The 22486-nt window shown below is 41.4% G+C and overlaps 1 protein-coding gene across 1 annotated transcript in view; it reads left to right on the top strand.

The window, feature by feature from the left end:
• slit3 (slit homolog 3 (Drosophila)) overlaps positions 1 to 22486 on the top strand; it is a 300273-nt gene that overhangs the window by 171651 nt on the left and 106136 nt on the right. The window contains exon 6 of the mRNA XM_037780827.1: positions 5454 to 5525. Coding sequence (XP_037636755.1) covers positions 5454 to 5525 — 72 coding nt within the window. The remainder of the gene's footprint in view (positions 1 to 5453; positions 5526 to 22486) is intronic.

The raw sequence follows: 22486 nt of genomic DNA, 5'->3' as shown, positions 1-22486 counted from the left end.
GCTCACTGATGGATTCATGGAGTGGCAGGGCTGCTGTGTGTGTGTGCTCCAGATGGTAGCAGAGGGAAGCATTGAATCAGTCTGCCAATAGGCCTTATGATAGACATGATTAAACACACTAACTAATTATATGGAAGGAAATTAAATTCTGGCCCCCGGTTCTATCCCCTGTAACAAACATCCACATACAAGCACGAACACACCACGACTACAAATGCAACACGGTGGTACAAATATGGAGAGCACACACACTCACTCAGACACACAAAGTATACCCTCATCCCAGATTGATACCAATCATGTCACTGCTAATCAGGGTGCTTGGTGAACAAAGCTGTCAGAGGAATCCAATCATACCACAGATGATGGGATCGTTTACTGTGGATGAGGACAGTAGATGAAGTACATGGCCGCCAATATGAATCTGCAAATTATTCTCAATTGTAGGAAAATTACAGATGTGAGGAGCACGGTGACAATATGTTCTCATATTTATCAAAACACCATCCTGTAGAGTTATGTACAGTTTAAGAGTTGAAGACATCTCACAACTTGTCTGGCAGTCCTCGTCGGCTCTGCAGAGTGATGGGCATCCCCCAGACTCGCATCAAGAAGTCATGAGTGCCAGTGGAGACATGGAGAGACAATGGAGTCAAATTAATACAAATGTGGAGGTTGTCAACTTACGTTTTTTTCAGTCCAGCGGGTGTCTTAATTCTTGGACAACCAAACAACAAAATTGTCAATGCATTCCAAAACGACCGAGATAAATACGAAAATGATACCATTGAGCAACCTTCGGGTCTGAGACTTGCATTCTTTCTAATAGCCAGCAGGGGGCGACTCCTCTGGTTGCAAAAAGAAATCTGATTGTATAGAAGTCTATGAGAAAATGAGCCTACTTCTCACTTGATTTATTACCTCAGTAAACATTGTAAACATGAGTTTATGGTCTCAATCACTAGTTTCAAGTCTTCTTCAATACAGCATGATGTTCATTTAGTAAATTATGGTCCCATTTAGAGTCAAATAGACCATAAAGCAGGGGATGCTTTAGGGCGCGGCTACCTTGTGATTGACAGGTCGCTACCACAGCGTTGTTCGGTCTGGGAGTTGTCCGAGTTTTCGTCTTACAACTTTAACCCTTTCACAATGTGTTTTCAGTTAATTAAAGTTAATTATAAGATTTTGGTCGCCTAAAAATGCATTAGGTTGTTCTTAGCTCCACCATCTCATGTCACTTCTGGCTGCAAAAAACAAGATGGCGAGGCTTCAAAACAATAATTGAAGGACGTTAAATATCAGTCTCCTGTATGAACGTTGGATGTGCTACACACTCATCCACCACCCAGAACTCCACAGCCTTACTTTCTGCCTAGCAACATAAAGAGCACACTACCTTTCCGCATTGGCAATGAACGCTGGCATCAGACGTACACTGTGAGGCTCAGAACTGTCCAATATGAACGTGACTACAAGATACAGGGCTGTACGCGGATGAATAAAATAACACAGATGAATCAAATGAGACAAAAGAGGTCTTTGTTTTCTAGAATAGCACAGCCTTATCCCCATACTTCATATTCAATGTTATACTGAAAACATAATGGCTTTGATAACTACAGTCAACTTTGCCAGTGCCATGCGTCTCCATATGGCTGCTCAGGCTGTGAGCCAGTTTGCCTTCCTAAAAAAAAAAATCATGCCTTTTAATTACATAAAACACAAACATGGCACAGCCATATGTTGTTATGAGCCCCAGACTCACCATATTTTAGAGTCCAGTCATTTAACAGATGCTCACACTCACAGCTTCCCCTCCAACAAGTAGCTAAAAAAGATAATCTTAGATTCAAAACATGACTCTTAACGAGAGCACACAACCCTATAAGACTACTCTTTTATACAGAACACTCCACATCAATGACCCAAGCCATCTTTACAAATCGTGCTCAATTAATCAAGTGCGGCATTGCGAGGCCGTAAACAAGTTATCTCTAAATCACCCCTAAAATATAATTGCATTGCATCAAAGCAGATCAAAACATCTCATCAGTCTCTGGGAGCCTTTGGAGGGCCGAAAATAATTACGTGGTGGGCCAAACCGCCAAACCTGGCCTGTGGGCACAGAGTTGTTTGGTATTTTAGTCCAAACTGAACTCATGCCAACCGTTAACCACCTGCAGCTGGTCAATATCAGGAAAAAATACATGAAGAGTGTTCTCGCTGTGCTGCACCGCAAACTGCTTTCGGTGACCTTGTTGTGCACTGCAGATGTCAAAATAAGAGTACACTGATCAAATATAAAATTACAGTATTGACTTTGTGTAGCAACTTTTCCAAGTTTTGTGATTAAATATAACTAATGTAGGGCTGTCAAAGTTAACGTGGTAATAACGCGTTAACGCAAATACGTTTTAACGCCACTAATTTCTTTAACACATTAACGCAACTTTCGATCTTTAAGTTTGTAGCAGTTTTAAAGCTACAGATTGAAGATACTGGCATCATATGAAACTTATGAAACCTAAGGAATCCATTGGTACCAACCATGTCATACCAACTTGTCACAAAGGAGGCTAAATAACACTCCAAACTTACGCTAAATTTTGGCGAGGAAAAACTTGCATGTCCATTTTCAAAGGGGTCCGTCGACCTCTGACCTCAAGATATGTGAATGAAAATGGGTTCTATGGGTACCCACGAGTCTCTCCTTTACAGACATGCCCACTTTATGATAATCCCATGCAGTTTTGGGGCAAGTCATAGTCAAGTCAGCACACTGACACACTGACAGCTGTTGTTGTCTGTTGGGCTGCAGTTTGCCATGTTATGATTTGAGCTTATATTTGTTATGCTAAATGAAGTACCTGTGAGGGTTTCTGGACAATATTTGTCATTGTTTTGTGTTGTTAATTGATTTCCATTAATAAATATAAACATACTTTTGCCTAAAGAAGCATATTTGCCCACTCCCATGTTGATAAGAGTATTAAATACTCTAATCTCTCTTTAAAGTACATTTTGAACAGATAAAAAATGTCTGTGGGTACAGAGTTGTTTGGTATTTACTGTCTTGGGTCCAAACTGAACTCATGCCAACCGTTAACCATCAACAGCTGGTCAATATCAGGTAAAAATATATATGAAGTCTCACTGTGCTGCACCGCAAACTGCTTTCTATGATCTTGTTGTGCAAAGTTCAAAATGAGAGTACACTGATCAAACATAAAATTACAGTATTGACTTTGTGTAGCAACTTTTCCAAGTTTTAAATAATAGTAAGTTTGGTTTGCAAGTGCTTGTTGTAGTGCTAATTGGAGGAGACACTTTTTTTCTGTGATAAGTAAACTTTTTAATGTATATTTCTCACATTTATCTTGTCTAAAAGTCACTACTAGAGCCTTTCTTTAACCTGCTGCTTTCTGAAACGCAGCTACTTATTGAGGTGCACTTGAAGTGTACCATAGTAAATACATTTCTCGGATACTCTTGAGGACTTCTTCTCGCTCTCTCAGCACAAACATGCACATATAAAAACAGACCAAAGGATGTGTCGCTCCACAAGCCCTGATGTAATTTCCGTCGCCCTGCGGACACAAACCAGCTCCTGTTTTGGGAAGCACCTTCCTCTGGGTTAAAAGCTGACACCGCTGATATAACAGGTGCTGCCTGCAGTGTGCCGAGCACACACCGGGGTTTATGTAGAGAAGAAGAAAAGGAGATTTAAAAGGTTGATAAAAGAAAACAGGGAGGGGGAATGGATTAGCAACGGATAGATGGAGCGTGAGGAGAGAAAAGGTGAAGGGGAATTAGAGATGAGAGGAGACAAGAGGGCACTAGAGGGAGAAAAAAAAATGGATTATGAATGGAGAGAGGACGAGAACATGAAAAATGGAGAAGATGGATGCTCGGAAACGAGGGGAGAAAAAAGAAAAGCAGAGGAGAGAAGTCAAAGACAGAAAAGGATTAGGGATGGAGGGATCTAGTGGAAGAGAGATGAGATGGGGACAAGGAGGAGAAGATTAAGGTGGAGTGATACGCTTTTATCTTCTAGTGTCTGGAGAGCAGACAGTAATGGTGTGTGTGTCCGTGAGGTATTAGTGTGTGTGGACCTTTATGATTTTGTGTGTTTCTTAAAGTGTGTGTGAATGTTTGAATGTTTTTCTACTTGTGTTTAGTAACATCTTTTTGTCCATGTGTGGGTCCACCTGTTTGAGTATGAGTTTAAATGTTGCTCTTCTTTCCTGGATGAGTTAAAAAAAAAGAAGATACTTCTGCCCTTTATATCTGCAATCCATCCATCTGCTTCTCAGCAGAAGAAGAAGAGAGGGGGAGGAGAGACAGAGGGATGAATGGATGGGAGGAAAAGAAGGAAGGAGGGAAGGAAGGAAGGAAAGAGGGAGGGATGAGTGGAGGTTTCGGGGTTGTTGGGTTCATGGATGGAGGGATGGAGGGATGGAGGGATGGACGGTGGCGGGGAGAGGGGTTGGATACCTCGAGCCGAGCAAATTAAAGTAAAAGCAAAAGGATGGATGACAGTGGGGTGCAGGGTGCATGTGGGAGCCCGATGAACGAGGCGTCGAGCCAGCCAGGGAGAGACGAAGAGTAGGGAGGTAGAGAGAGAGAGAGAGAAAGAGAGGAAGGAAGGAGAACGGGAACGAGAGGCAGAGTCGTGACTGTAGGTTGATTTACGGAGGCTTTCCTTTTAATGAAATTGTTTCAGTGACAGAGCCGGTAAAAGGCCCTTAATGGATTGGCTGGCCTAATGTAATGAAATTACTCCCTCTTTCACTACAGAGAGAGGGGGAAAAAGAATAAAAGAGGACATGGGGAGGAGGAGGAGGAGGCGGAGGAGGAGGAGGAGGATGGGAGAGGAGAAAATGCAATTAATATTTACAGAACAGACAAGCAGGGTGGGCTTTAGTAGCTACGGCTCGCTCGCTCTCTTCCTCACCGTGTCTACCTCTCTCGCCCCTCTCTCTCCCGGTGGCCAGTGTGCGCTGGGCGTGCAGCAGGGGAGGGAGGTGATAGGCTGACGCCAAGGCAGGCCACTTCAGCGCACCGGTCTCCTCTCTCGCGCTTTCCTTTTCCTCTCCTGCTCTCCTCAGGGCTGGCCATATCAGCACTGAGGTGAGACCTTCGCTTGTGTGCTACTGTCTGGACTGGGCATCCCCAGAGTGTGTGTGTGTGTGTGTGTGTGTGTGGGAGTAAAGAGTTAACGCCGGTGTCTCCTACCTGCTACCTTAAGCCCACTTACTGGGGTATCACCTCTCACACACACTCACACACTCACACCCACACACACTCATTCACGCAACCCGTCTTTTGTTAGTCCCTCCCACAGCTGAGCGGACCTTGCAGACTTGCGCCTGACTCTCTCCCATCTCTCTCTCATCTCTGTGTGTTTGTGTGTGTGTTTGTCTGTGTGTGTGTGTGTGTGCTCGGTGCAGGCAACTGGACAGCAACCACATCAGCTGCATCGAAGATGGAGCTTTCCGAGCGCTGCGCGATCTGGAGATTCTGTAAGTAGAGAAAAAAAAAAAACCCTGGTCCTCTCACTCAGGCTCCTCCATCTCTCTTCTCCTCCTCCTCCTCTCATCCCATCTTCTCCTCTCTTCCCCCTTTTTTCATGTGTTGTCTGTGCAGCAGGGATCCGTCCTGCGCTCGCCTCCTTCTCGTTATCAGCTTTGTTCTCTGTCTTATTCTTCATCCTTTCATGCTTCTTTTCTTTTCCTCTTCATGTCTTCCTCTCCTCTCTTACTTGCTTTTCTTTCCCCCTTCATCTACTTTGCTGTCTCATCCTATTGTCTGTCTCTTAAACACATCTTCTTCATGTCTTCAATGTAAGAAAAGCTTCAACTTAAACATGCTTTTGTTGAGAAAATGTAGCTTCTTTACATGTTTCTGTGTGAATTATCTATTATGTATGTGTGTTTGTGTGTGTGTGTGTGTGTGTGTGTGTGTGTGTGTGTGTGTGTGTGAGCTGAAGTGCGTCTAAATGCTTGTGTGTGCATTGCACGCGAGGATGAAGCGCAGTGTACCTGTTCATTCACCAGCAAATGTGTTGTCCTTGACTTACAATACACACGCACGCACACACACACACACACACACACACACACACACACACACAAAGAGTGAGGGAAATAGTGCATCTGCCACCTGCTGTGGTTTGTGCTTCCTCTGCAGCATGTGTGCATGTGGGTGATTCCCTCTGCATACGGGAATGGGAATACGTTGATGCGTATTTGCTTCCAGCTGTGTGTGTGTGTGTGTGTGTGTGCGTGTGTGCGTGTGTGTGTGTGTGTGTGTGTGTGTGTGTGTGTGTGTTTGTGAGCGTGTGCGTCTGATCTGTCCACATTTTTAGAGCTGCTCATTTGTCACTATGCTCAGAGGTGTGACTGGCGACTGTGCGAGGTTGTGTCGGGAAAGCTGTCTACTTTCTCCACACTTGTGTGTGCGGGCGCGCGTCGTTTCACACAAATACATGTGTGTGTGTGTGTGTGTGTGTGTGTGTGAGTGTGTGAGTGTTTCCATGGCGTGCGTTTGCTCTCACACAGACGAAGCAGATGCTGTGCTTCGTTGTGGGTTGTGCATCTGAACCAAGTCCTGCAGTTAATTTCAATCAGAGCCTACATTTCCCATATACGTGTGCTAAGATATATAAGGTCACGTTGTCTTGCTGGAGCTGGTAAAAGTTAACAAATAGGGATCTTTTCTTTGGTTGGCTCCAGCATTGGTTCATTTGTCTGCAGGGATGTTGGCAATGCATTCATATTCTGCTGTGTGGTGCTGAGAGGTGAAACGATTAGTGGTACTGTTGCTGAATATGTTTATTAGAGGGTAAAACTGTATAGCAAATAAGGCAGAGATGCAGAGAAAGAGAGAGAGGAGCATATATAGACAAAGAAAGACAAAGGTGGAAGAAGAAAGAGGAGAAGACAAGATGATTAGAAAGGAGAAGGCTGACAGGACTGTCCCAACCTCTAGCTAAAAAGACTTAAATGCTATTTAATCATTACAAGTGGACATGGTTGAGGTCCATAGAGACAGACCCACAAGAACAGACTCATAACTCTAATATAAGTTGACATTTGAACAGGAACAGTTGTTGATTCTCCTGGTTTTTAACACATTGTGACAATAGTCAAGCTTTTTTTTCAGCCCAATAATGAAGAAAATTCTCACTGTCACGTAAAGATCTAGTGTACCCAGCAACATTGTGGGAGGCAGGCTATTAAAGCCAGACACCATTATGTAAAGCACATATAAATCTGTGCTAAGGATATGATTCAAATCAGAGCTGCAGTTTATGAAACATCTGCAAACACCAAAATCTATTGGGTGCATGTGTTCTTGTACCATGTAAAATAGCAAAAACACAGTAATTTGTTATTGAAACCACACTTTGGTAAACAATGTGAACCCAAAGTATTCATATAAATCACTCGTATTCAAACATATCATGTCAAAACAAGGTTAAAAGTATTTTAATCAGAATTAAATACAGTAGAACCCATGGGCCGGTTGCACAAAGCACCTCAAGTTAAGATTTTCCTTAAAGTCTGAGTTAAAGTGTCCTTAAAATAAAATCAGTTTAACAAAACACCTTTAAGTCTTTTCCTTAAGGTTTTAAGTATTTAAGGTTTTCACCTTATCTTGGTCTTACACTTAATGAATTCCTTAAACCGTTGCACAAAAGACAAAAGACAAATCATGGAAAACAAACGTGGTGAGCGCACTTTTTTAATGTTGCCGGCTTACCAAAAGTGTGCGGGGAGATCAATTTGTTAAAATCAACATTAAATCAATGTCCAGTTAGTCTGCAATCATGAAAATTAAAAAAAAACAATGTTATGACACAATGGCCTGGTAGTACCAACAAACTGTCTCCATGGAAACTGTAGAAATATACTGCTGTAAAATATCTTCCAATGCAGTAAAAACCTTAACGTGTTGTCTTAACTAAGGAAAGACATTTTTGGTGCAACACCTTTAGCTAAGAAGAGTGTAAGCCTTAAGTGTCCTACATAAAACTTAAGGTGCTCTTTCCAACCGGCCCCAGGGATTTGTAATGTAAAAGCTCAGCGGGACTCCCAACAGGATCAGCCTCATGTTGATGAGCTTCCTGCTGTTGTAGATGTGAGCGTTCTTGGTGCAGTCTGGTGCTTCCTAATGTGTTCACATGAATGATTAAAGAGAGCAGGAAACAGTAGAAAATGGTTCAATACACGACGGATTACAATGTGAACCACATCCAGTCCGAATATCATCGTTTTAAAAGAAAATCTTGCAGATGTTCTTGTGTTGAAAGATGTAATATCAGCTTGAGTTTACTAGAAATGTTTATTTTATCACCTTTCATTCAACCTGTCCCCATCCCTTTATGTCTACCTTTTTCCCCTTCAGCAAAGTTAGCTTTTTTTGATTTTCCTGCCTGACTTTTTTGCTCAGCGCACAATGGAAGTGATAGGGGCCAGATAGAGGGGGATCGGCAGCGCCAGATACAACGTATTAGCAATTCATAAGACTCTGACAGCTGAGTGCTCGGCAGGATTTACAATTCACTGTAAATACGCAGCCGTGCCCATTCACAGCAGACAGCATGACAGCACACAGTATATTCACTGAATGTGACGTTTTAATAAAGGCAGGTGTGTGTGTGTGTGTGTGTGTGTGTGTGTGCATGTGTGTATGCATGCAAGTGTTTGTGCACGTGTGCAAAGGGCATGAATGACAGTAAGCAATTCTGCCGCTGGACTGATCTTCATTTCAAGCATCTTAACACTCACACACACATACACACACTCATGCACAGATGCGAATTCACACACACACACACACACACACACACACACACGCACAGACGCAGCCCCATCTGTTCTGTTCTTGGGGTTGATTTCGTGACCGTAGTACAAAATGGGATGATAGAGATAACAGTGATTGGAGGTCATGTGATTGCACCATCAGGTAGGTGTGTGTTTCTGTGTGTGTGTGTGTGCACACCTGGGCACACAGTCTGTTGTACATGAGTGTGTGTGTGTGCGTGAGTGTTATCATGTACTGCTATCATTGTGAGGACCGGTTTGCGTTTTAGACCTTCACTGTGAGAACATTTTGGCTTTTTCTTTAAAAGCGCTGTTTGCTGGTTTTATGATTTACAGGGCTCGATAATAAGGGTTGCCGGCTTGCCCGGGGCAAGTACAATTCCCCGTCAGTCCAGTAAATCTAGCAGCAAGTTGTAAAAAAGTATTAAACTTATCCTTTTTTTTCCCGGAGATGGAAGTAGCTAAGGAGTGAGCTGTCTCAATTCCTCCTCAACTCTGTTGAGAGTTGCACATGCGCAGTACCGATCGGGCACTTGCGAGAGAATGGCGTCAGGTAAAGACAAAGTTTAACATTTCAATGATCCTGGAAACAGGAGTCTAGGTGGGTGGCGTTAGAGGATGCGGTGAAACATGACAATTAACTTTAGTCTTTGTTGTTATTTGATAACCACTAATAAATAAGATAAACATTTTGTATAGGGCAAGTCAAAATTAAATTTGGGCAAGTCGATTTCTGACAGATTAGCCCAACCGGCAACCTGGTTTAGGTCAGAATTGTTGGGTTTAGGTTAAGGTTAGGGTTGAAACTATTAGTTGATTAATCCATTAGTCGATCAATAGTTAGCCCTCTTACCAATCAGTAATGTCAAACACTTGCTGGTTCCTGCTTTTCTCTGTTTCATATCAATGTAAATGAAATATCTTTGTGTTTTTGACAAAACAAGCACTTTGAAGATGTCACCTTCATGGTTTCATAATTGGTATTTTGAAGTGTTTTCAGATATTTTATAGACGATTAATCAGTTAATTTTATGATAATCAACAAATAAATTCATAATGAAAGTATTTGTTTAATTTAACCCCCTACTGTAGTTAGTGTAACATCTGGGATTAAGCATGTAGTTGTGATGGGGGTTGGGCCAACACGTTCTTATCCCAGCTCGTCACATACTGCCGCTTGGCGTCACTTTAGGTTTAGGCAACAAAACCACTTAGTTAAGTTTAGGAAAAAGCTACGTTAAAAAAAAATTACTAAGTTTGTAAAGTGAAAATGAAACTGAACGTTGTGAACATGCTACACTAGCGAACAGCTGATTGTAACGTGAAAGCGAAACTTAACGCACGGGACACAAACAGCGGTCTCCTGGATGAAAGCCCTGTGTTTATTGGACCCATCAACTGATCCGGTATGTCTCTTTTCGCTCTTTAAACTACATCACCACACTCCCGGCACACTTTCTCGGAGCATTTACTGTTGCCACGGATGGGTTTACATTATAGTTAACGGAACTCCCGTTGCGCCTCATATCGGCACTTAATGGTGCCTTGTGCAAGGGGTATCAAACGCCGACAGCCGTGACAAAGAGTCGGCATTTGACACCCTGGGAATGAGAACGGGTTGTTTAGGCTAGAGGCTAGAAACTGTATCACATCAATGCGGGTCCTCACAAGTATAAAAATCCAAATGTGTGTGTTTCACTGTGGCTGGATATGCATGTGTCAGCGTGTGTGTGTGTCTGCCAAGCGTGTTTGCTTGTGTCTGTGTGTGTATGTGTGTGTAGGTCTATCTATGTGTGTGTGTTTTTATGAATAATGTACCAGTCACACATTTCCATCCAAATTATTGGTCAAAACTGTCCAGTTAATGCATGATGGAGCTTTAAGATGATTATAGATCCAAGATATGTCTACATGTGTGTGTGAATGTCTTTTTCCATATATATATACACATATAAATATTTATACACTGTATATGTATAAATAATATGGAAAGCATGTGGGTGTTGTTATAAGAGACTGTATGTAAGCTGGAAGGCAAATGGATACATGTTGTGTGTGTGTGCATGTGTGTTTCAGCCATTTGAGTTAATTCAGTGTGCTAATTGAAAGAAGCGCGGCGCTGTGTGTGTGTGTGTGTGTGTGCCACTAACGAATCTCCACATTAATTAATCTAGTCATTTTTAATTAGCCGCTGCTTCTTGCTAGACTAGGCTTTATCTCAGCTGCTTAATATGTTTCACAGGAGCAGCGTTGACGAGTCAAAGCTGAATATTGGGGCGTCGGGGCTCATTTTGAAAATGCTAAATGGATTTCTTAGTTTGTTAGTTTCATTAATCTTGTTATGATTGTGTATTAAATTAGACAACATGTTAAAATTACGAGGCGTTTGAAAGGATTGGATTCATAAAATAGTTGGCGCATCACCAAAATGAAAACTGTTGTGAATGTGTATGTGCGTCTAAAAAGCGTAATGATTTCTCTTTGTTGGACAAACTGGTAGTCATTCATTAAGAAAAACCTTTATTTTGAAAATAGGAATGCATATTGATGTATTTGTGTTATTTTAATTTTTCATTAACAGAAATCAAAATGTACCACTTTTTCCGTGGTTTTGACTACATAATGTTCCTTTGAGATCTATTAAGCGCTTTCATGTATGTACACATCCTAAAGTATCACTGAGCAATGTATGAAATGAAATATATACTAGTCACACTGAAGTAAAACACCTAAAAGTATAAAGGATAGACCGGTTTGAATTGCTGTTAATCTTTATGTCCTGGTTCGACAGAAGAGTTTCGCTTCCCAAGGAGGTTTAGGAAGAAAGACGAATACAACTAAAGACACTTTTACATTCACCATTTCCTTTGATATCCACTCCCTTTACTCACATGTCCTTAGATAGTCTCTTTCGCTCTCTCTCTCTCTCACTTCCTTCTCCCTATGCTCTCTCTTTCATGGCCGCCAGGATGAAAGTGGAGGATCGGTGTTATAAAAGCAAGGCAGTGCCGGGCTATGATTTATTTAGACCCGAAAGGACTGCGGTTACTATCCTTTCCTGTGTTTTTTTTTTGCCAGCAGAGGAAAGAGACAAGGGAGATTTGGGGGGAGGTGGTTCACAAAATGGTAAAAAAAGGGAAGGAGGGGAGGGAAAGAAAAGGAGGAGTGTGGTATCGGTGTTGTAAAAGCAGCCAGTTTCCTGGACATCATTTATTTATCTGTTGGAAGGAGAGAGGAAAGGGGGGGAGAAACCAGGCGATATAGAGGAAGAAATAGGAAGGGAAGGAGGGAAATCCACAGATGAGAGGCAGAGGAAACCAAGATTGAGAGGTGGAGAAAAGGAAAGATAAAAGGTTGGTAGGGAGAGGAAGATAGGAGAAATACCTGACACATTAAACAGATACAAGATCAGACAAAACCAGATTAAACAAAAAGATGCTAAACTTATTGCAGTCGGAAAAAGAAGAGAGACTAGAGAGAAAGAGATGTAGGACATAAAAGGTGTAGAGGACATCAGAGAGCAAATAAGAGATGAAACAGGGAGAAAAGCAGGAGGAAACACTGACGTGACATTAGCGGGTAAAGAAAAAAAGAGAGACCAGTGATAGAAAATAGATTGAAAGGATCAGAGGGAGGAGAGCAGGGAGGCATTAATTATTGATGGAACAAATGTCTGACTGACTGACTCAATTTGGCCCTTTGTTGTTTCCAGACCACCAAGGCCGTCAGATAGACTCAGAACAGCGTTTCTCAAAGTGAGGACGGAGACCCCGACTGGGTCGCTGATGAGTTGAGTTTTATCAGCAAATACGGGCTCAAAACGAGCTCTAACTGTTTTAACTTTAGTTGAACGTTATAGATTGATATTCTCTTTTGAAGTGGATTGGATGTGATGATAGGTTTTAAAGTTTAAAGAGGTTCTGCTCGTGTTTCTAATATTGTAATTAGATGTTCAGTACATTCCCTACAGTTCAAATATATTCATGTCTTCTATGTAGTTTTCACACCAACTCTTTTAATCCCTGATTATAAAACTGGATGGATAAACAAGCTGAATCTCAAACATGATTAACCTTCAGTGCATAAACATACAGAAAGGCTAAATACCGTAAAACTTCAATTAAAAGCCGAGCTCCGATTAGACGCTGAGTCCCCTTTTACTCGCCGGGATGTGAAGACACGTTTTGACAAGTAAACGCAGGTCTCAATTAGACGCCGGGTAACTTTTGTCAATATGGACATACTACACCATTAGATCAGTTAGATTCTCCACTATTCAATCGTTCAGTGAGAACCAAAGTATAATTCATTCAGATTTACCGGCGTGGTAAACAAGAGAGACGAAAAAAAGTATAAGCCTAATATGTATACAAGTAATATTCATACTGGTTTAAATAAAGAATTTGATAGTATTTCCCATCTTTGCTGAGCAAGAGTTTTGTGTGAATGGAATTAAAGGCCCGTCCCATATAGATGACTGTCCCAAAAATATGCCGGTTGAGTTCAGTAATTGAAGCAAATAAAGGCTATTAATTGCAGTTTCACGGTAGTTGCCTTCACAGTAGCTTTGAAAGGTGAGCATCGATGTGTTCAACAGTCACCTCTCAGTCATAAAGTCACATACTGTTTGTCTTAATTCAAGCCTGTTGTCAAAATGTGGCTTTGAGCCCAACTCTTTCCGACTCTCTCCTCCCTCTTTAATATCCGTCCAGTCTTTTTTCCTCTGGCCTGTAATGAAGACAAACGCCACCGCTGCCATGGTGAAGAATTAAAGAAGGAAATTAGCATGCTCTGGTGATCTTAGGCAAGCTTTTAATGCCTGAAGATTAGAGTCTTGGGAAGTTGCCAGTCAATTTCTGAAAGTAACTTTTTGGCTTGTCCGCGAGGGCTTTTATCCTAACGAAACACGACCTGCCAGGAGGCACATTTCCTGACCGCAATAATGAATTAACATTCTTCACTAAAACGTTGTTCTCCGATAGAAAACAGAGTTATAGTTATGTTAAGAGGCACAGAAACAGGAGGGCGATGTGAGGCTTTGATACAGAAAGACTGTGTTGAACTGTTGGCCTCATGGTCAGAAGATGCACCACGCACAGCAGGGATAAAAACCGAATACTTTGTATCATCGTGGAGTTCACATCTGACTGTTGTTGAAATATAAGCCCCTGTAGCAGATGCACCGTATCGATTCATTGACGGAGAAATGTAGCAGACATTTGGCATTTACTCTTGTGGGTGTCAATGTCAGACCATGTTGTGTAATTTAAAGCCACACACTGTGATGGGAAATGAAGACGCAGCATCTCTTAACATCAAGCATGGAGATTGCCCTTTAGCACAGTCTCTGTTCTGCTGGGCGATCCAGCTGAAAGGTGCGAATGATCAGCTCCGTATCTCTTAACGTTACATTCATATTGGATGATTCTACGGTACACAACATTTAGTGCCAATGCAGGAATTAGTGTGCCCTTTATGTTAAGAGGTAAGTCAGCCAAGTCAGAATGCAAAGGTTATTTTTATTTGTATAGGGACAAGTATGTAGCATAAAGCAATGCCACACACCACAGCATTAATTTGCAAAGCCCGTCCCTAGATTGGCCTTTAAAGTGCATAAAACTCAACAATAAATACAGAAAACTCAGAACACAACAAGAAAAAAGCAGACAAAACTATACAAGTAACAAACTAATACAATAAGAGCACCATAAAACAAGAAGCACCAGATCATTCATGACGACATGACTGATCCCTCTTCAAAAACTGTTGAGTTCTGTAGGAAAGGAATTACACATGTTAATCCCTGAACAGATTGAGGTGTGGGATACTAAGGGTGTAGCGCATTTGATGCAGGAATTTGCAACCTGTCACAGACCTGAAATGAAGTACAAGAAAAGTGCAGGCATGTTCTTTTTAGCTTCATCACTACTATCAGTTATCATTTCAATCCTATCGGCTGACAGGAACGTTGATATTGGACAACTCTGCGTATTGTCTTTTCAAAATAAATTTCGCTATTCACATATTATGTTCGTAAATACATGCATACAGTCTCTTTTCAAAATAAACTTCCAACGTAGCTTTACTTCGTTTTTAAGTTTACTTTACTTTTTACTTTTAGGTTAAGTTTAGGAAAAGATTGTGGTTTGGGTTCATTTAAGTATGTTTTTAATGTGAAATAACTGAATAATGAATGTTGTTTTGGTTTCACATGAGACACAATCAGCGGTCTTCTGGGTGAAAGTCCTGTGTTTGTCCAACCCGTCCATCCTCCCCTCCAACCTGCCCTCAGAGGACTTCTCGCTCTTTATACTACACCAGTGTCTCTGAGCGTCTAATAATGACACGGATGCATTTACATTGGAGCTATTTTAAAGCCCGGTGCGTCCCATACAGACGCTAAAGGGTGCCTTCGTATCAGACGCCGAGGGGCACTGACCATTGTCCAATCGCAACATTTAAAATCTCTTGCTTTCTACAACATCTGTACATGGCAGGTACAGTATAGTTAAAGTGGAAAGATACAACATGTAAAAATATAAAATAAGGACAAGTTTAGGCAACTCAAACACTTGGTTAAGCTTAAATTACAGTATGGTTATGTTAGGCAACTGTAAAACCTGGTAAAGGTTAACAAAAGGTTGTAAAGAAACAGAACTGAAACAGACTGAAAGCTTTAGCTCCTCTTATACGACATACAGACCCTTTCAGAAACGCTGCTAAACTCCAGTGTTATTCTTTGTTTTACCAGACGAGTCAATTCATTGACATTCCTCCGCCTGTGTTCTGTGATGGTCCGCCAGGAATTAGTAGCATTGATCATGTTATATAAAAACAGCTGTCGTTTCAAAGGTGTCCGCACTCAAGCGCCAAAACCAGTGTCCTTTAAAGCCCCAAAATCCCGTAAATCTTCTCTCTGTCATGTACAAACACAGAGATAAACCCACACTTGACTCATTATTCTTTCACTTAAAATCATGAGCAGATTGCATGCCGGGGTGGCCTTATCATATTTGTCATTAAACACCTATCAGAAACAATTAGAGCCGCACAATCATTCTAAACAAGTGATTTTCCTAATGGCGAATGTTATTGATGCACGACGGCGAGGTTGTCGTGTTCTTTGTTAACATTAAACAAAAAGATTAATCTTGATTACTCGACGGCTCTTTTCATCTCAATACAAGCTTTTGAAGGCTTCAGATTGGCACCGCTAATGTTTATATTCTCATTTTGTAATTTGGAACTTGACTGCTGATTATTGAAAACAACAAATGCAGCGACTCGGTATCCATTAGAAAAGGTCAGACCTGGCCCAAAGCTGCATGTCCTGGACAGTTTATATCTAATAAACATATTAGGGGGGATTTGTTAGAGGACACCCTGTTGATGCATGACTGAGAAATGTGCTCTGATTAATAAAGAAAACAAAAACAAAGGTTATCCTACAAATATTTCCATTTCATTGGTCAAAGGCGCGATGCCGCCGCAAACACATCGAGGGCAACTGGAAGAAGACTTTCCTGAGAAGAGGACCATGACCGTTAAACCCAACAACCTCACAGTCGGCTCTCCTCCTAATACTTTTTTGAAAGCCTTTGATGGTCAAAGCTGTATGCGCTCAAACTTGTAAGGCCAATAAACACAGCAGAAGTGGAAATGTAATTATGTGATAAACACGGTCTTTATATTTGGCAGAGGAGCAGCTCGATCCACTTTGTCGGTTTGATTCCCGAGAATTCCTCGGCTTTGCAATCACGTCAGCGCAGATGGTAGGCATTCCTCCTGTAGCGACTAATGACTGTGTGCCAGCGTGAGCGAGTGTGTTTTTACTCAGTGAGAGCGAATTTAATGCTGAGTGCCAGTGTTGAACGCCGGCCAGCCTTGCTGAAGTCTTTCCGTATGTCACTGTGTTCATTTGTTTCAGTGAAGAATGCAGGAAAAACTGATTTTATCCTCAAAATACGATGTTCGAATTTGAAGTCAGACGACCTCTGCTTTGTTTATATGCTGTTTATTATTTGTTTGATCACATTGCAGCTTTTTTTTTAGCCTAATTAAGTATAATAGCTCATCAAGTGTGGTCTGAGGATTTGAGCCACCAACTTGTAAGCTAATTCCTGCAACCTTTAGCTTCCAATTAGATCTCCGATTGAGCACTTAGTCAAAAATCGTACTCCAGAGCTTAATTTCGTGATTTATTTCGTTCCGTTCGGTTGCATCCGTCTGCAGCAGGGCACCGTTTTTTAAGATGATTTGCATTCACAAGGGCACACCAATCATTGCTAATGCCCTGCAATGTCTCAATCAATAATATATAATCTATTTTAAAACACTTACCCAACAGCTAACGCCTGATTTGGAATTCCACTGTGTTTTAGCAAGTGCGTCTGCGTGTCTTTGAATGAGTTAATCCAGTTAGCGCATGTGTCTGCCAGGCCACATCAGAATAAATGATGGGTCCCTGTGTGATGATGAATGGTAATTTAGATTTAACATAACTGGACTAACGAGCGCGCTAATGACTCCAAAGCTAGCCTGGACAGCTCTCACTCGACGGGCTCTCGCCTTGCATCCCAATGAGCTGGGAAAGGGCACCCATACACACACACACACACATACAGAGAGACACACACACACACACACACAGAGGGAGGAAAAACATGCAGAAGTGTTTTAATAAATGCATGCATACACAATCATAAATTCACAAATGGTTCTGGCGGGGAAGCACACACGTACACAGCCACGTGTGGTCGGTGTGTGTACGTTATATGAGGAGTGGAGAGCAGCGGTGTCAGCTTAATATGAAGCTGATTAATTAATAATTATTCCTCGGCCAGTTTTCAACCAGTTGAATTAGATGCGGTTTTCGTTCACTGATCTCTCGACTCAAGTTTTTTTTTTTTTCTCTGCTGACAACGAAGATTAATGAAAATAGATGATAAGTACTTGATCATTTTCAGATATAAATAGAATTAATCAGTTTCATTTTTCAAAAGGGGTCTCTATCTCAGTCAGACAAAATGTAAAGAGGGGGAGTTTTTCAGTGAATCGTTTATCTTCAGATCTGAAAGCGTATTTCTCAAGGTGATGGGAAAAGATGTCCGGCACTTTGCTGCAAAGTCGCTGCACTCTGTTGAACCTGTTTTTTTTTAAATGCTGCTTCTTGTCAAAGTTATTTTCATCTTTTTTTGCGTCTTTGTTGAGTGACATGTCCAAACATGGGATGTGACTTTATGGCAGTATTTGTACATTACCATTATGGATTTCTGAAGCCACTTGTTGCCTTGATTTATGAGCAGGCTCGATTCCACCGATACCATCAGAAATCAGATAATCTCTACCCGTTCAGTCCCTGAAAAATCCAATATGTGTCCATCAGCATTCAGCACCCATGAGAGTGTCCTTCAGCCAAAAGCTCAATTCTTACCTGGTCAATTATTGGAAATTAGTCTGTACATAAGTTTTGGTTTAATACCGAGCAAATGTTTGCGCAATCATCTGTAATCGTGAAAGGACTCTGTTTTCGATGTTGCAAACAGCAGCTCTTACAAGACAATTTCTTCACAACATGTTCAATGTTATAAAGATTGTTTGAAGTACAGTACAGTACTATAGCAGCCAGTTCGCCCGAAAAGGCGTAAGAATGACATGATAATCCGCAAGGCATTAAGAGTGCCTGTGACGTTTGTCACATGTTTTTTAGTGGCGCTTATGACGTGTTTTCTGTACTTATGTTACGTTGTTTCTGTACGTATTTTACTTAGTTTATATACTTTATCTAAACCCAACCATGACTATTTTTCCTATAAACCTAAGTGGTTTTGTTGCCTAAACCTAAGTAAGCAAGGTTTTAAACTTAAACTGCTGAGGCTACCGTAGTCTTGTTTCATGACGTACAAATGACACGCAAAAGCCTAAAATGTGTCCTCATGACACACAGAATGTCCTTGTAATTTTGTGCTATTTCTACGCCTTCCCGTGAGATTGGGTTGATGGTACAGAATACAGCATGCTACATGTCATTACTTTACACCTTATTATTAATATTATTATTAATATTAATTATAATATTTATTATTAATATTTTTGAGAACTCAGATTGCTTACATCGACACAGGAACCACAGATATATTTTGCAGATTCATGATGGGACTTCTGCAACTGTCCAGATAAAGACAAAGTTTAAAAGAAAGATGGAGCACTTGTCTGTACGTAGCCATATTTGATTCCCCTCCTGCAGGACAGCCTACCTGGCTGCTGATGCCACAGAAAAGTGACATGTGGGACGAGGAGGGATTGAGCATGACAGACAGAGAGAGTGAACGAGAAGCAGGTCAGATGCCGCCGCAATAACGTCCACTGAACTGAAACCGAAACTGTGACCAGGACAGACAGAAACTCAGGGTGTGACAAAGAGAGACAGATGGAGGGAGGAACGGCAAGATGGTTAGAGAAGTAAGAGACCGCCATTACATGACATGCCCATATATACACACACAAATATAGAGAGAGAGAGAGAGAGAGAGAGAGAGAGAGAGTCCAGGGGTCTGAGAAGCACTCTAAAGAGCAGTGGAACAGCTGCATATTTCATGATCGCTTTTCTCCATGAAGCAAAGCTTTCTGGATGAGACGGAGAGAGAGAGTGAGAAAAAGACAGAGTAAGAGAGACGGAGAGGAGTTGAAGTGTGTGTATATGTGTGTGTGTGTGTGTGTGTGTGTGTGTGTGTGTAGCAGAGGGGTTTTGGCCAACCAGTCATAATTCATAAGGGGAGACAGACAGAGTTGCTCAGTGCACTGTAGCTCCACAAGGTGACTTTCACTCCGCCTGTTACTCTCTCTCTCGCTCTCTCTCAAACACGCACTGACTCACACACTTAAACACTTTTTTCACTCCTCTTTTCATCTATCATGTCTTCCCTCTTTTCTTCGGCCTCTCTTTAGACCTTTTTTTCTCTTTTTCAATATTTTTTTACCTGCAAGACTTCTCTTTCCATCTACCTCCTCTCCATCTTTTCCCTCTTGTATTCTCTTTGATTCACCCCTTCTTCCGCTCTTTCTGTATCTCCCTTATTCTCCTCATCTTTCTTTTCCCTCTTTGCCTCCTCCCGTTCTTGTATTTTTTCCCCTTCATGACCTCCCTTTCCTCGTATTTATTATATATTGCAACATTTACTGTTGAAGGTGATTTAGCTTCTACTTTGAACCAATAGGAGTTAGACTAGACTGTGACATCATCAAATCGAGGAAGTTTAGCGATCATCCAACCGAGCAGTGAGACCAGAATAACTTTGAAACATCAGGAGAAAGAAGAGTGTATCAAGCTTGTAAGCTGGAGGCATGACTTGTATTTCCACCCAGTGAGCTGTTGACCTCTCAGCCTCACTTCCACCGGGCATCTCTTACTCCTCAAACCTTTTTTTTTTTTTCGCCAGATGCCAAGACCTTCATGACTGCAAGTTTAAAAGTACACTTTAAAAGAGAAGTGGATGAGCTGGAATGGAAGTGTTAGCGTTACTCTTAAATGATGTTTCCAACAGAACCGTTATAAGAAAATCATCCCATAAACACAAAGACTGAGCCAGAAGTACTGTACTGTTGAATGACATAGCTTACACTTGGTCGGTTGTGCACACTATATGAGAATGATGCACCCTGGGAGAGATAATCTAATGTGTTAACGCTACATTGAGATGAAAATGAAGCTTTTCTGAAATAGTGATAAACACAAATAAATCAAATTAAGATAGAAAAACACAATATGCAGTTAATAAATTAAACATTTTTAAGTCTAAAAATTAGGGCTGTCACTTGATTAAAATATTTAATCGGGATTTTTGCAAATTAATTGTATATTTTCTATCTGTTCAAAATGTCTAGTTTCATATAATACCGGTATCTTCACTCTAGCTTTAAAACTGCTGCTGCTACAACCTAAAAATCATAAGTTGCGTTAATGCCTTAAAAAAATTGTGATGTTAAATGAATTTGCATTAACGCGTTAACTTTGACAGCGCTACTAAAAATGTAATTTTTTGTGTATTATATACATCAGTCCTTTATTTTTTTAACATAGAAAATGTATACTTTTTAGTGGTGACATGTGCCAGTTTGTTCCATCAAGTAAAACCATATTCCTCTGCCTAAATCATATTCTATTATATATCCCTTTACATTTCCAGGCACAATATATGACTCCAGTATGTTGTTTCAACACGAAATACATTAATAAGAGGAAGCAAGATGCTTTTAGTAAAATGCAGTGTCATTGTGACTTAATAGTTATTTGCAATAAAAGGTTTTTGAGTATGTGTTTTGACAAAGGCTGTCAAAGTCATAAAAACATTATAGCATTAAATTAACTGATTAGCTCCAAATCGTAAAACTTCAAGGGATTCAACAACTTTGCTCATAAACTGATTTATTGGCGGCGTGTTCCCAATATCTGATGTTCAAAACCAAACTTCAGTCCTCTAATCCACCAAACAAGATGGTGTGGCTCCAAATGAATGATATACAGCCTGTTAATTATCTGTTGTCTTCTGCTATTGTTTAGAAAAACAAAAGAGTTTGTCCCCATAGTAATTTCAGCATGGTGAAATACCCGGGCTTTGTGTACGTGTGGGTGTGTGTGTGTGTGTGTGTACAGTACATGTACATGTACGCCGTTTGCCTTAAGTGTAATTTGAACAGTATGGCCACATAGGGTAATTATTTGTGCAATTCCACTGGTACAACCGTCAATAGTAAACAAGAGTTAGTGGGTAGAGAAAACCGCGCCCGTGTGTGTGTGTGTGTGTGTGTGTGTGTGTGTGTGTGCACGTGCCCTACATGTCAGAATATCCCCGGTGCAGCAGTTGGTGTATGTCCAGCGTCAGCCGCCCCCAGTAACGATTGCATTTCTGTGGTCGCGTCCTGCCTCCAGATCTGTCTTATATCCCCGACGCGTGGGCGCTGGATCGAAGCCCCTGGAACGAACCTCTCTTGAACCTAAAGTTTAGTAATACAAAGGCTGGTGTGTGTGTATGTGTGTGTCTATTTAGGTGTGTGTGTGTGTGTGTGTGTGTGCGTACTGTAGAGGTTTCTGAAAAAGCACTTAAAGTAAATGCATGTTTTTAAGTGTCTTTGTCAATGCTTGTCCGTGTTTGTGCCCAATACGTTCGACCACATCTTCTTGCAAGTGTGTGTGTGCATGTGTGCGGGTGTGCACGGAGGGGTCAAAAAAGAACAGAGCAGTGCAGCTTTCTGCTGTTCAGTGATTTTGGTTTGGCTGGCCTTTTGGCTTCTGTTTGAGTCAGCGGGCTCAGCAGAGCCATCACACCCTGGCAACAAGCAGCGCCCTGGCAACGACAGAGGGTCTGACCTGACCTGAGGGAGGAAGAGAGGGATGAGGTAGTGTGGGAAAGAGAGAGGAAACTGTAGAAGAAACACAAGAGGACAAGTTGCAGGGTTAGAAATCAAGGAAACAACAGAGAGCGGGGTCAGCAGCGGCGAGAAGGAGAAATTCAAGTTTAGAAATGTCTGTATAAAATGTGCTGGGAGGGTGGATGAGGGGGGGTAGGAGGGGAAATACAGCCATGAGAGAGATAAGTGTGTAAGGTAACCACTGTATTCAAAATAATGACAGTGGTTTTAGACCTATTTGTTTGGGA

Source organism: Sebastes umbrosus, chromosome 9 (genome assembly GCF_015220745.1).
Source record: "Sebastes umbrosus isolate fSebUmb1 chromosome 9, fSebUmb1.pri, whole genome shotgun sequence".
Lineage (NCBI taxonomy): Eukaryota > Metazoa > Chordata > Actinopteri > Perciformes > Sebastidae > Sebastes > Sebastes umbrosus.
The sequence above is the reverse complement of the archived record's forward strand: the minus strand, read 5'-3'. Positions and strand labels throughout refer to the sequence as shown.